Source organism: Psittacula echo (assembly GCF_963264785.1).
Source record: "Psittacula echo genome assembly, chromosome: Z".
Taxonomy (NCBI): domain Eukaryota; kingdom Metazoa; phylum Chordata; class Aves; order Psittaciformes; family Psittacidae; genus Psittacula; species Psittacula echo.
Window position 1 is genome coordinate 45750075 of NC_137742.1, and position 12724 is coordinate 45762798.

The 12724-nt window shown below is 40.4% G+C and overlaps 1 protein-coding gene across 2 annotated transcripts in view; it reads left to right on the top strand.

Moving 5' to 3' along the window:
* AOPEP (aminopeptidase O (putative)) overlaps positions 1-8203 on the top strand; it is a gene marked incomplete at its 5' end in the record, with an annotated part of 182995 nt that extends 174792 nt beyond the window's left edge. For both annotated transcript variants that reach the window (XM_080636534.1, XM_080636535.1), the window contains 2 exons: positions 4868-4954; positions 7594-8203. In XM_080636534.1, coding sequence (XP_080492660.1) covers positions 4868-4954; positions 7594-7734 — 228 coding nt within the window. In that variant the 3' untranslated portion in view covers positions 7735-8203. The remainder of the gene's footprint in view (positions 1-4867; positions 4955-7593) is intronic.
* Between the last annotated feature and the right edge of the window lie 4521 nt (positions 8204-12724).

A 12724-nucleotide genomic window follows, 5' to 3' on the forward strand; every position in this document is an offset into this window, starting at 1 on the left:
AGATTTGTTGTCTTGTGGCGCCTTTTAAATTGGATCCAGCTATTAGCAAAATGTACTCATTTTCCCTGAAGCTAGTCTCCCATTCTGCAGACCAAAGGCTTAATAAAAAGGCTTAGCTTTTCTTCTCCCTTTAGTAAAGGCATGGTTTAAATTACTTGCTTTCTAAGTCTTACTTGTAGACCTCAGAAGTAAAATTTTTAATTTTTGCTTGTATATATATGATGGAGAACGTTAGTAAGCTGGATCATTACAGTATAAAATATAAAACTTTCTATCAGGATATTTGTTTTAGGCTTGTCTGATTGCTTATGTGTGGAAGGGGAGAATACTATGGACTATGCAAAGTAATTTATCACCTGGGTCAAGAAAAAAATTACCAGTTTAATTTAAGATGTGTTCAAAATAGTTTAAAATATTGTTGCTCAGGTATGTCACTGAGGACTTTTCTTCTGAAAGTCAAGGCATGTATTTGATGCCTTAGATGGGTTTCGTCAGTTAGCTTCAAGCACCATTTCCCAAAAGGCCTTGACCCAGGTTGCTAACACCAAAGGGTCTGTGTTAGAGGTAGATTATTAGTATATGTTATATTTCAGTTAAATAATTTTACACAACAGCTTGCATTGTCTGCGAACAGACTAAGTCAGCGTAGTTAATCTTGGTTCTCAACATCTTCCATGCACTGCCAAAATTCAGGTAATGTTTGAGTTCCAAACACCGTTGCGCTATATTGTGTATTTTTCTTAAAATGAAACTAAAGGAATAATACAAGACCACTGGAGTTGTGTAAGTTGTTGCTTCTAAATTTGGAACGCTCTGCTATCTGACAGTAGCATCCCTTCGAGACATTTCATCTCAGTGCTTGCCAGTACTTTGATTATGATGTGGTTAATACTTATGAAAATGTAAGAGATGGTTTCCAAATGTTGTACCCGAGACAGTGAGTGTCTCAGTGTTCTCCTAGCAATGAACCGTGCCTCAGAAGTGCACTACTAATATGGGCTGTGTCTTGCAAAACAGTCTTCATTTAGCTTGAAAAGCCGGTAGTGGAGACGTTCACACCAGCTGTAAAAGGAGGCCAGGAGGGAAGAAAAATTTCCAGGTGATGAGGACCCACCCACAAAAAACCGGAATTCCTGGTAGACCTCTATCAGCCCATCCACCTCTCCCCATCCTTGGGAGTACCGGGTGTCAGCCACAGGCTCAGAAGGTCAGCTCTCAGCCCAGTACTGGAGGCTGAGAGAAGAAACTGCATTTCCCAGTTTGGCATGTGGGTCCCTGCAGCTGCCAAACCAGTGTGTGTGTGGGTAGGACGACGGTTGCAGGTGTTGCTTCAGAGCCAAAGTTGTATGTACTTTCTGCCAGCAGAAAGCAGGATGGATTGCTGTAAATTGCTTTTCAGGTTCAGTTTGTATTGTTTATGGTGTAACCAGCCAGAACTACATATGGTATGCATTTCTGAATCATGCATCAGAGCACAGAGCAATGTGTAGAAAGGAGATTCAGAGAGGACCAATGAATTCCTGTATTTGCTCCTGGTAGGAACAGAAAAACCAAGAGGAGCATGTACAGGATGCGGTATGGTTAGCTCAGCCCTACCACAAGATACTTAAGTTTCCAGAATTTCCTTTTGAGACTTGTTTGTTAAAAGTGCCTGTTCATATGACTCACTCATTAGGCTGTGAAGCTATGGGGCCCATTTTACTTTTCTTGATCTAAGCACTGGCTGAGACATTGGGAACTGATGGTTCTTTTTCCATCCTTATGCGAATAAAATTCCCATGTTTGTGGTGTAAGCCTAGGGCGTGGATTATACTAGAAAAAATTCTTATTTATAGTGCGTGTACCAGAGAAACGACTGTGTTTGGTCTAGGTGCAGTTTGTGTTACATGGCCATCTAGGTGCCACACTGCATGGGGGGCGTGGGGGACAGGAAAGTAACCAATATATATATTCAGTCAAAGTAGCAATGAAGATGTCAGTGCCAGCACTGTGCAGGTCACCCCCTGCCCTGTTTCACTTGGAGCCATCCTCAGTTTCTGTGCTTTGCCCATTGAGTCCCATATGAGACAAGGGAGAGCTGGTGGGGCTGACCCTCCGACTGGCTTTGCGGGCACTTCAGCAGCAGTTGGCTCTCCTGCAGCTTGCTTTGCCATGGCAGCATCTGGGCATTTTGGAAAACAGGAGGCAAACGTGTAATCTGAGGTTAACAGACGTGCTGCTTCTGCCCCAGCTGGAGAAGTGCCAGGACGTCAGGTCTGGAAACTTGCCAGGATTTGTGCTTTCCCTGGGAAAGAAAGGGGGAAAAGTGAAAGAAAGAAAAGCATGTGCTATCCCAGGCCTCACTCAGCAAATAAATACTTTTCTTTTAAACTATTTGAAAGGACGAGCCCTGTGGAGGAAGGAAAAATCAAGGGAAGAGACACAGCTCAATTGTTGCGTGTTCTCCAAAGCCATTGGGATTCAGATAATCAGGCCATGATACAAATGTAAGGCAGACATACACGACATTAGATGTGAGGTAGTAGGGCCACACGAATGCCTTCGCAGGGAGAACTTGTGTTCTGCTTTCCCTGCAGCTACTGCAGTCGCACCAGAAAAGGCGTGGTGGGGATGAGCTGGCTTGTGCACTATGTGAACCAGGTCCCTGCTTCTTGTCAAAACCACTCAGAAGTTTAGGCCCTAAAGTCTTGTGACCTCTTACTTTAGTATCAATAAATATTTTAGTAACTGCAGGGGCAAAACCAGCTTCATCAGGAGGTGTGAAGAGAGCCCCAACCCCAGAATGCTTTATAATCTGCTGATGGAATGTTCTCACTCATGACGCAGTTTCAGACACAGAAACTGGACCTGACGGTTCACCTCTTGAGTAAGTGCTGTAACTGATGGACCATGAGATGTAGAAGAGCAGTGATCAGAGGAGAGTAACCAGCCTCTTTCTCCTTACATTTCTCATACATATTATGAGAATACATAAGGATTTTTTTAAAATATGTGCAGAATAATGCGTATCAGATGAAGATATACAGCCCTTTAAATGTGCTTGTATTCTGTTCGGTTCACTCACTCTATGGATGAGATAGGCATATGCTTAATTTTTGAGCCTTGAAGGGTTTGGTCCTGGCATGAAGCTGCTCGGTATTATGAGGAATGCTCTGTAACAAAGCTGGATTGCCTGGGAAGGTTTACTAGTGAAATGTTTAATGTCTCCAGGGAGAAGCAGCAGCTGGGCAGGGTTTTGAAGGTTTACATTATGGATATGGGCATCTACAGCAAAGTGAGATAAATCCTGGAAAGCCATGTACTTTAGTAGATTTAGCTCTGGTTCCCACTTGAGGAGTCTTAACAGCTCTTATTTTGTCAGCAGAAAGCTTCGAGAGACTGCTTTCATTCCCTATCACCCATTGCACTGTAACTGTTCAGGATCTTACATGCTGTGAGTGCAAACTCCACATAGCCACAAAACCCCTCAGTATTTTATTTCATTCGTAAGTGGTGTTCAGACTTTTCATTGAGGAGGTCAGCTGGAAAGAGGCATCAGGTACCCAAACAAGGACTCTTCAGGACCTGTGAGCATTTATCACTTGTTAATTATGCTAATAGGATTAACATCTAATTACATAAAGTCTGTGAATTCTTTTCCTGAGATGAAAAGTTGGCAAGGGCTAGGACAAGACAAGTATTTTCAAATACCCTATCTCCAAGAGCAACAGTATACTTAAGTGTGACATTCTTCCCTCCCTTTCTGGCTTCCCTTCTCAATGTTACCAGTAAATCTGTCATTCAGAAAAAGGTACATGTTCAGTTACTCGACATGAGCACAATTTGGACTTGGTTTTGCAAAGTATTAGAACTGCTAACACTTTACTGTGACAGGTTGTTGTTATTAGGTGCCCTGTCTTTTGGAATATGGTAAGAACAAAGGCTGAAACAGAAGGATTGCGAGGGTGGAGGAGTTTTATTGCACGTGACTGTTTTCCTTTATAATCAGCGCTGAGCTACTAATGGAATATAAAATGTTAGGCTGATCACTGCTTACAACTGCGGAAGCCTTGCTGGAGAGTAAGGTGACACGCCACAGAAGTGGCAGAAATCTAAATACAACAACAACAAAAAACACCCACATGTAATTAATGTTCACCCTACTTAAAAATGTTTTTCAGTTGTGATTTGCTTGCAAATCTCCATGCTTTTCATTACTGTATGTTAATAACTGTTTTTGTCAATGCGCATTTGGTAGAATAGCCCAGCATTTTAAGTGCTTTGCAAGGTGCTTAAAATCTCTTACTGTCAAAAGACAGGATGGCAACTGTGTTTTGTTTAACTGAAAGCTCCCTGTTTCATGGTTTTATATCTAACTCTTACCTTGGCATGGATTTAATATTGGTACAGAATTATACTTAAGCCTTTTTATCCCTTGGACTATACACTTACATAGGAGAAGTTATCAGTTGTATCATGTGTCTCTTCCAGATGTTTCCAGTGCTAATCTCCTCACCCTCCCCCCTTCCATCACTATAAAAGAAACCACCTCTAGCCTAACTTAAGGGAAAAGAAATCAAGACTGAAAACAGTGGAGGTGAAGACGCTGCAGATCTGTGCCTGGAACCAGGATTTTGTCATTAGGCATTCTGGGTTTCCAAAGCCTGGGCTCGCACACGCACACGCAGAGCACTGCACCAACCGGCTTACCGACCGGTGTTGAGAGGCACCTGCCTGGCTGCTGGGAGTGGGGAAACAACCCACAAAAAAACCCAGACCCAACAACGCTGACAAAACCATACTGATTAGGGGATGTATCCTTCATCAGCACGTATGCAGATACAGTACAGTTTGGGTTTTTTCTCTGATATTTTTTTTCTTCCCAAAGGTTCGGCATCGGTGGTGCGAGCTTATTGTTAAACACAAGTATGTGCCTGGGTATGAAGATGTTGAGAAATTTCTCAGAGAAGATCAGGTCAGTTACATTTAATCAGCCCTTTCAAAATAATCCATTTTTTGACATTCTTAGTGTGAAACCAGAAGATTATTTAAATGTATTTTCTTGCTTAAATTTGTCAAAAACTGAAATATGTATTTAGATTTTGCCTCTTTTGCCCTTAAACACTGTAGTTCAAGGAAGTTTATTCAATCCCTCCTCAGCATGCTGATCCTCTGATAAGTGGTGTAATAGGGAACATTTTCTCCTCTCCTCCCATATCATGTAAGGTAGAAACGATGCTAGGAAGATACTTCTCAGCGTTGGTTCCATTTTTAGGATGACAAAGGCAAGTATAGCTCTGAATGTTAATGCACAGATATGAGCTAGGTGCAAAGAAGTCAGTGCTGTGCTGACTTCAGGTTTTCAAGATGATGTCCAGGAGAAGCACAGCACAGTGATATATATCCAGAGAATACAGGCCTCTCCATAGTTGGAGAAATGTTACCAGAAGATTTTGAAGGTCTTGAAAGGCTGGCTGCATGTGGCATCTTTACGATAGCTTTTTATTTACAGTATTATGAGCTTACAGTTCTAATTGCACGTCTGCCTCGTTCTTTCTATTTCACCTTTATTTATTTTTTTTCACTATAAACTCTACAATTCACTGCCTAGAATGACTGTTACATATTTAAAATGTATGTATGTAAAAAACAGCAAATGTTGCAAGATAAGTCAAAGTCTAGGCAAGATATTAATGTTTTTACCTTTTATGTCGACAACTAACCAAGCCATTTATGGCCAGTGAGGTTTTTGTGATTTCAGGCAAATATACTTTGTCACAACAGCACAATAAAACTGTTGCAGTCTTTCTTCCAATTCTGTAGTATACCTTCTATTTATATCTCAGCCAATAAACAGGAGCTAAACATCCTGGCAAGCTGTTTCTCTTAAAAAAAAACAACAAAACAAAACAAAAAAAGAAGGCATAAACCAACATTCTTTATGAAAATAAGGAGTTACGTAGATTGTGCTTATGTTCATCCCATGAAAGGAGGGAGATAACCATAGTAGAAACCGTGGCGGAGGGGGAATCCATGAGTTCATAAAGCCAAACATACTGACTTGCATTATGTTTGGAACAGATACTATGCCAAATAAAGACTAATGTTTTCTGCAGTGCAGGGACATAATTCTTGCAGCTTTTTTTTTAAAATGTAATCTTCAGTATCTTTAATTTAATTTACTTACCCCAGCAGTGCCTGCAGTCTATGGCACAACCAGCTTCTGGAGTGACTACAACTCAAATCAGAGCACTTGCATTTCCTTACTGATTGCACAAGATTTACCTTTTTTTGAAAGTTGGGAAAAAGTGCAAATGTGACTGTTTTCAGGTCTGCAGAAACTCTGTGTGTTTACTACTTGTCAATGTTTAGGCTTGGGGCTAAATTATTAACACTGGGTAGAGAAGGTAATATTCCTTTTTGTAACTAAACTCCAGCATTTTGAAATGCTGTATGAAAGCAGCTGGAGCCTAGCTCCGAAGCTCTGTGTGTGTGCGTGGTGCAGCTGTGGACGCTGGAAATGTGAGCTCTTGGGTCTCCGGGTGGCAGAACACACACTTAGGGGATTGGCAAGGAATCTGGCAGGTTTCTACCACTCTGGGACTTTTTCCTTTAATGTCAGTCTTTGCTAAACTTCTTCCCTTCCTACTGAAGCTAATGTTTTCTAAGGCTTACCAGCAATAGTAGGAATTGTGGGAAATAGTACTAAAAATTGTTTTTTCAGTGCTATCCAATTTTTTCCTCTTAGGCAAGCGTCCAAACATCAAGTACAACTGTAAAAGTCAGCGTGCTAACCTGCTTGTATTTTGTCACATGTATAATCCTGCTTTGGTAAATGCAGATTAACACTGAATTTCTGTAATTAGGCAAAAAACCAGTGTATCATCAGAACAAAAGGCAATCCCCTGTTAAATTACACAGTGCTTTGCTGCTTGCCATCGAAGGGGTCCAGACCTCACCTCCAGATGCCCCATTATCTTTCTTGAGAGCTGCTATATCCAGAATGAGTGCTTAGGAAAAGCCTGCTGCCTTATCAAGCCAGAATTTGTGCATGTTCAGGCCATACCTCAGATGTAAAGAGAAGAGTCTGAAACAGAGCTAACTGAGTTCAGCTCACATCCAGGTACTGCCAAATGGGAATTTTGGAGTGGACTGTTTCAGTTGATGTCCTCTTCATTCATGTGTGTGTAAAAAATCCCAGTTGGACAGAAACCATTTAACGGAAGGACAAAGCTGTTTTCTTAATGGGCGTTTGGAAATATTTGAGCTGGTGAATAAAAGAAAACAGATTTCAACTTGAAAAGTGGCAAGAAAAATGGAGCAAGAAAACATTTTCTTGTCACGACATAACATATACCCCTTATATTAGTGTCCTGTTATTACACACTCAATACAACATACAGACAAGCATCCTTAGGCTAAAGAGGTCCAGAGAAAACTACTTGTTTGGGGGGAAGGGTAAATGTTCTAGAGTGTATGCTATTTTGTGTGTTTTGGATTGTCTTGTCTTGTTTTGATTTTAGTTAAATGAGTACTAGAAGGTCAGTAGAATGAAAACCAGCTAACTAGTTATTACTGGTGATAGGATGCCTGTGTATTGTGTTCCTCTTTCAGGCAATGGGTGTGTATCTCTATGGCGAATTAATGGTGAATGAAGATGTGGAACAACAAGAACTTGCACGTAAATGCTTTGCTGCAGCACGAGAACATATGGATGCATCCTCAGCCAAAGTGGTGGCAGAGATGTTGTTCTGAAGAGGTGATTTTTTCTTTTTAGATTAAACACCCTGGCTTTGCCTCATGCTGAAATAATGCGCAGACATAGTAAATTTTGGCAAACCATAGAGCTTGTGGCTGCTTCGCTCGAGAAATAACTCTTGTTAAAAGTATCTTGCTATTTTTTTTTTTTTTTAATTCTTCTTTCTATTTTTTAATTCCATCTGCTGTAGCAGTGGGTTAGATACCTGTAGACCCTAGCTGGAGAGCATGGAGCATGGCTTTGTTGTAAACTTTGCAATGGACTGTAGAAGAGGCAACTGTAAGTCCAAATGGCCAGAGCGGGCCAGGCCTCACCTGCAGTTGTTTCCCATTCTGTATTCTTAACTCCACTCACAGAAATTGAAGTTGTGTAAGGAGCATTTCTGTTTAATGAAGCTGCGTGTTGACTTGATAGACAGCACAGTCTTACAATGGATGTATGAAGCTTTGCGCTTGGAAGCAAATCTGAAACATGTGAGAACAAGCTGATGATTCAAATGGTTTTGTGTTAAGAGTAGTGAGGCCTTTGAAGACTTGTTACGAGGTAAGAAGAGCAATGTTAACATGAAAAAACTGCTTACTGTCATATATAATCTGAAATTAGCCGGGGAAGGAATCGCCAGAGAAAAAGCAGAATTGCAAGAAATGTTCGTGGAGTAAAGATTGCTGCAGGCTATAAACTGGTAATTTGCAAACATATTCTCCATTTCTCAGTCTATTTGAGTAACCAGAGGTAAGCTTACAGTGTCTGTACAAGCATGTTTAACACACAGCCAATTAGGATTGGTATGAAGGTCTCTTCCAGTACAGCATACCTCAGATTTTTGCTTAATGATATAACCCAACTGACACTCTGGTTGCCTTGATTGTTCACGTAACTTTACAGTTGATTTATGGTATCAAAATTCAGGCATCTGAATTATCAAAATCATCAATTTCTAATGGGTACCGAGCAGAAATCTTCATTTTCTCCCATTCAAGCCTGTACATGTAGTAGTGCTTGTAGCGAACACTTGAATTTGTGGTGTTTATTGTATTTATATGAAATATAGTAGATGATATATACCATGAAAACAAGTTTGGTTATGAACAGCCATTTTGTTCTTTTGTATAGACAACAATTGTGCCTGCCAAGAAAATTTTAAACAATTTTTAGTCTAGTAGATGCGTTCAAGTGTCTGAAGGCCAGAAACATGGAGATGCAGTTTGTTCTGGCACTGTGTACTAGGAATTGTCTTCGATATTTTCTTCAATAATAAAATGAAAATCAAAATTTGTACAAGCTTCTGGTGGTGAGTATCTAGCATGGGAAAATTACGTGGTGATACACATGTTAGCAGTACTTTAGAATTGCCCATTTGGCCTTTCAGACAGACTAGAAGCACATGGTGAGCTGTAATCTAAAGATACTGTTAGGAGTACGCCACTTCGTGTGACTGCACAGCTTTCTTTTAATGTTGTGGTTGTTTGGGTTCCTGGCATGATGATTTGTGACTTAAGATTAAAATCACATTGCCAGGGATTACCACACAGCCATAATCAGCTCCTCCTATGCAACTCAGCTAACTACCTGATCTGTGCTCAGTGTGGAACCTGCCCTGTCCGTGAAACAGGAAGGCAACAGAGGAAAGCAGCAGATGGCTTGTGGAAGAACCTGCTCTGATAATTAGCTACACTGAGATGGGAACCTCTCTGGCGAGGTGCAGAGCTTAGCTAATTGGTGAACAGTGATTGTTTCCCTCTTTGTTCACAGTGGCTAAGTTCTACACCTGAAGAGAAGGGTTGAAACTTCACTTAATGTCAGCTTGTGCAGGGCAGAGAGCATTTGCTGGCTGAGATACCTTGCTGCTGAATGGGCAGATTTACAGTGAATGCATGTGTGTGAGATGGAGGATACCAAGGATAAGAGGCAGAGATGACTTGGGGAGGACCAAAGACTCTTGGCTTCAGTAGAGAATAAATGGCACTCGTCCAGTTCTCCACCTGACTGCAGATGTAAGGCACTGCTTACAATAATTTGGTTACCATGCTTTTCTAAATGTCACAGTAAATAAATGTATGTGACTTTAACCTGGAATTGTCTATAAAGCTTTGTTTCATAGTCTTCTCTTTAATGGATGCTGTCATGATCTCTCTGCAGTTATAGCTTAGCACCGTGTGTTGTTTGCATGAAATTGTGGCAGCTCCAGTTGGAAACAACTTACAGCTGCTGCTGTTGTTCCAGGCTGTTGATGGACCCGTCCTCCGGTGCCTACTGAGCTGATATCAGTTCTGATTTTACACACTGGCTCAGTTCAGCAGGAACAGGAGTCGAGCCCTAGAGCAAAAAAAGATGTACCTTTTGTCAGAGCCTTTGAGAAATGTTACTGTTTACTCCCAAAACCCAAATCAGTATACATTATGTGATATCCTGATGTTAAACATTAAATGGCCCAAGGTGGAAAAACTACCTCAGTACTATATAGACAACTGTTGAGATGAGAAGGTATGTGGGTATGTAGCATATCACACAGTATTGCTCTGGTAACTGACCTCTAGCATTATTTTCAGAGTAACCTGCTAATAACCAAGCGAATGTGCTTATACTGTGAATCTTTGTTTTCTCCAGACCTTGTTGTGGCAGCTCTAGAAATTTAAAGAGATCATTATAACTCTGTAACCACAGTTATGTTCTACCGGTAACTCCAATTAGAAAGCTGGGGCAATCAAGAATACACAGGTAGTCCTTTATCGTGACAGAGTAATAACTTCTACTGCTGTTTCTGTTGCAGGAAAGATGACAGAGAAACTCTTTTAATAGATCTCCTACTAAACCCTGATGGTACTAGGATTTCTTTGACCCAAGACATCAAAGGAGGGATTATATGACTGCTAAAACAATCATCTGAGAGAAACATTTACCTCTCAGTATTTATGTCTTCCAGAGGCTCACTGTACCCAAGATCGCACACGTACAAAACAAACTACACACAGACACGTTACTGTGGCTTTAGGTTGTTTTTTAGTACAAAAAATTTGGGGTTTATCTTTGCTCTTTGGTGAAACAACCATTCCAGTTTGCAGATGCCAGGGACTCTTGATTTGAATAATTTCATGTACTTCAGTAATTTGGCTAACATTAATAATCCCTGAAATTCAATGAAGCTATATTCCGTACTTAACATTTTGTTTAAAACCTTTATGCCAAATTAAAAAGACAAAATTAGCAGGATTTGGGGTAGGGCTGGGGAGATTAATTGGAAGGGGAAATAGCCTGTGAAAAGTAACCAGCTATCATCCTGGAACTACAGAAAGCACAAAACCAGCATTCTGTCTCTGTCTTGTTTAGGTTAACTTTTACCAGAAATGCCAGACCTTCCACTTTCTGAAATGTCTTCCATACCCCTGTGGTGCTCCTTTTGCACAGTGATTATATTGAGTGTAGCTCTTCCTTCCTAGGAACATACTGCCCCGCTGATCAGAAAACATCCTAATTGTTCCTTTCAGAGAGTAGGAATTTAAATTGCACAAATTTCTGAATGTACTTACCCGTACACTCTTGTTTTACATCAGATACTCTTGTAAAAATAAATACTTTTTGCAAGTATGTTGAGTCTTTCTGTTGCACAGTGGTTCAACATTAATTTACAAGTTTAGGAAAAAGAATGACCCCAGTTCTGCTTTTGCAGTAGGACAGAAGCAGCTGAAAGTCATTAGCTAATGGATAGTAACAAGCAAAATGGAATGTGGTGATTCATTTTATAGTTCTGGTGGTTGGAGCCTGCCTCAACAGCGACTTCGGTCAAATGGTACAGCTCTTCTTTACCTCGCTACACTGTCTGACCTCCGCCTTGAGGTGCACAGTGTTAATACCTGAATTATGGGACACTTGGCAACTTCTTTCAAATGCAGCAAAAATTAGAGAGTTGTCCAAGAACATGCTGAGATACCACAGTGACTTTTAATGTAGTTTTGTTCACAGATGTAGTTGTTAAGGGATCCCATTCATAAAAGAGTTACACTTCATTTCACAGGTCTTTCTGCAAATGCCAGCAAGGCAAACCAGCTTGCCTTTTTTGCCTTACCATTGTGTAAGGGAAGGAAGCCAGATAATGCTTTTGCACAAGATGCTCAGGAATCAAATGCATTGTAAGCCTCTTCATAGCCAATACTGTTAAAACTACATGGCAAGTAAGACATTTCACGATTTGCAAATACCACCAAATTTTCATTCTTTAAAAACTATCCACTTTTCTTCTTCTTTTTTTTTTTTTTTTGAAGACTGAGCACAGCAGTAGTGTATTTCACTTGCTGCAGCTGTTCCAGTCTGTCTCACCAGTATTAATGTGAGCATGAACTTGAACATTGATTTCCCTCACAACTTTGTGATCCATCATGCATTGTAGGAACTGATAAAAGGAACAGAAAATAAAACACCAAACAACCTAAAACATGGCAAAGAGGTGTGCTGTGGCCCTGTATCTTTGCTTGTATGGCCTGTTGTTGCTAATCCAACCATTGCTATGCTAAATAGAGCGAGGCTCCACATCCAGAAGGAAGCTAAAGCTGAGTTCAAGTAGTTACTGTCACCGTAATTCATCAGAAGTAAGAAGAACAGGAGATACCTGTGTGTATTATATTGTAGCTTCCTGAATATGACATAAGCACTATCATAAAATCCTTCCGAATCATGTAAAAACCTCACAGTGATCCACACAAAGTGCCATTTAAGTTTTTAATAGGCTCTACTGAAAGCCTAGCAGAACAAAAAATAAGCCAAAGTTACTGTTCATTTTACCCAAGGTTCTCCCAACATGGAGGTTTCCATATTAACTGCCTGAGAGGAGGAAGTAGAGTCTAATTATAGTAAATAAAAGCAAACAACAAAAAAATCCATTTCCAAACTTACTGTAACTCAAATTACTACTGGAAGTGATGTTTTATCGAATCATATATTGATCCAGACTTGACTATCAACACACTACAATCCAGGGGAATGGCCCATTTG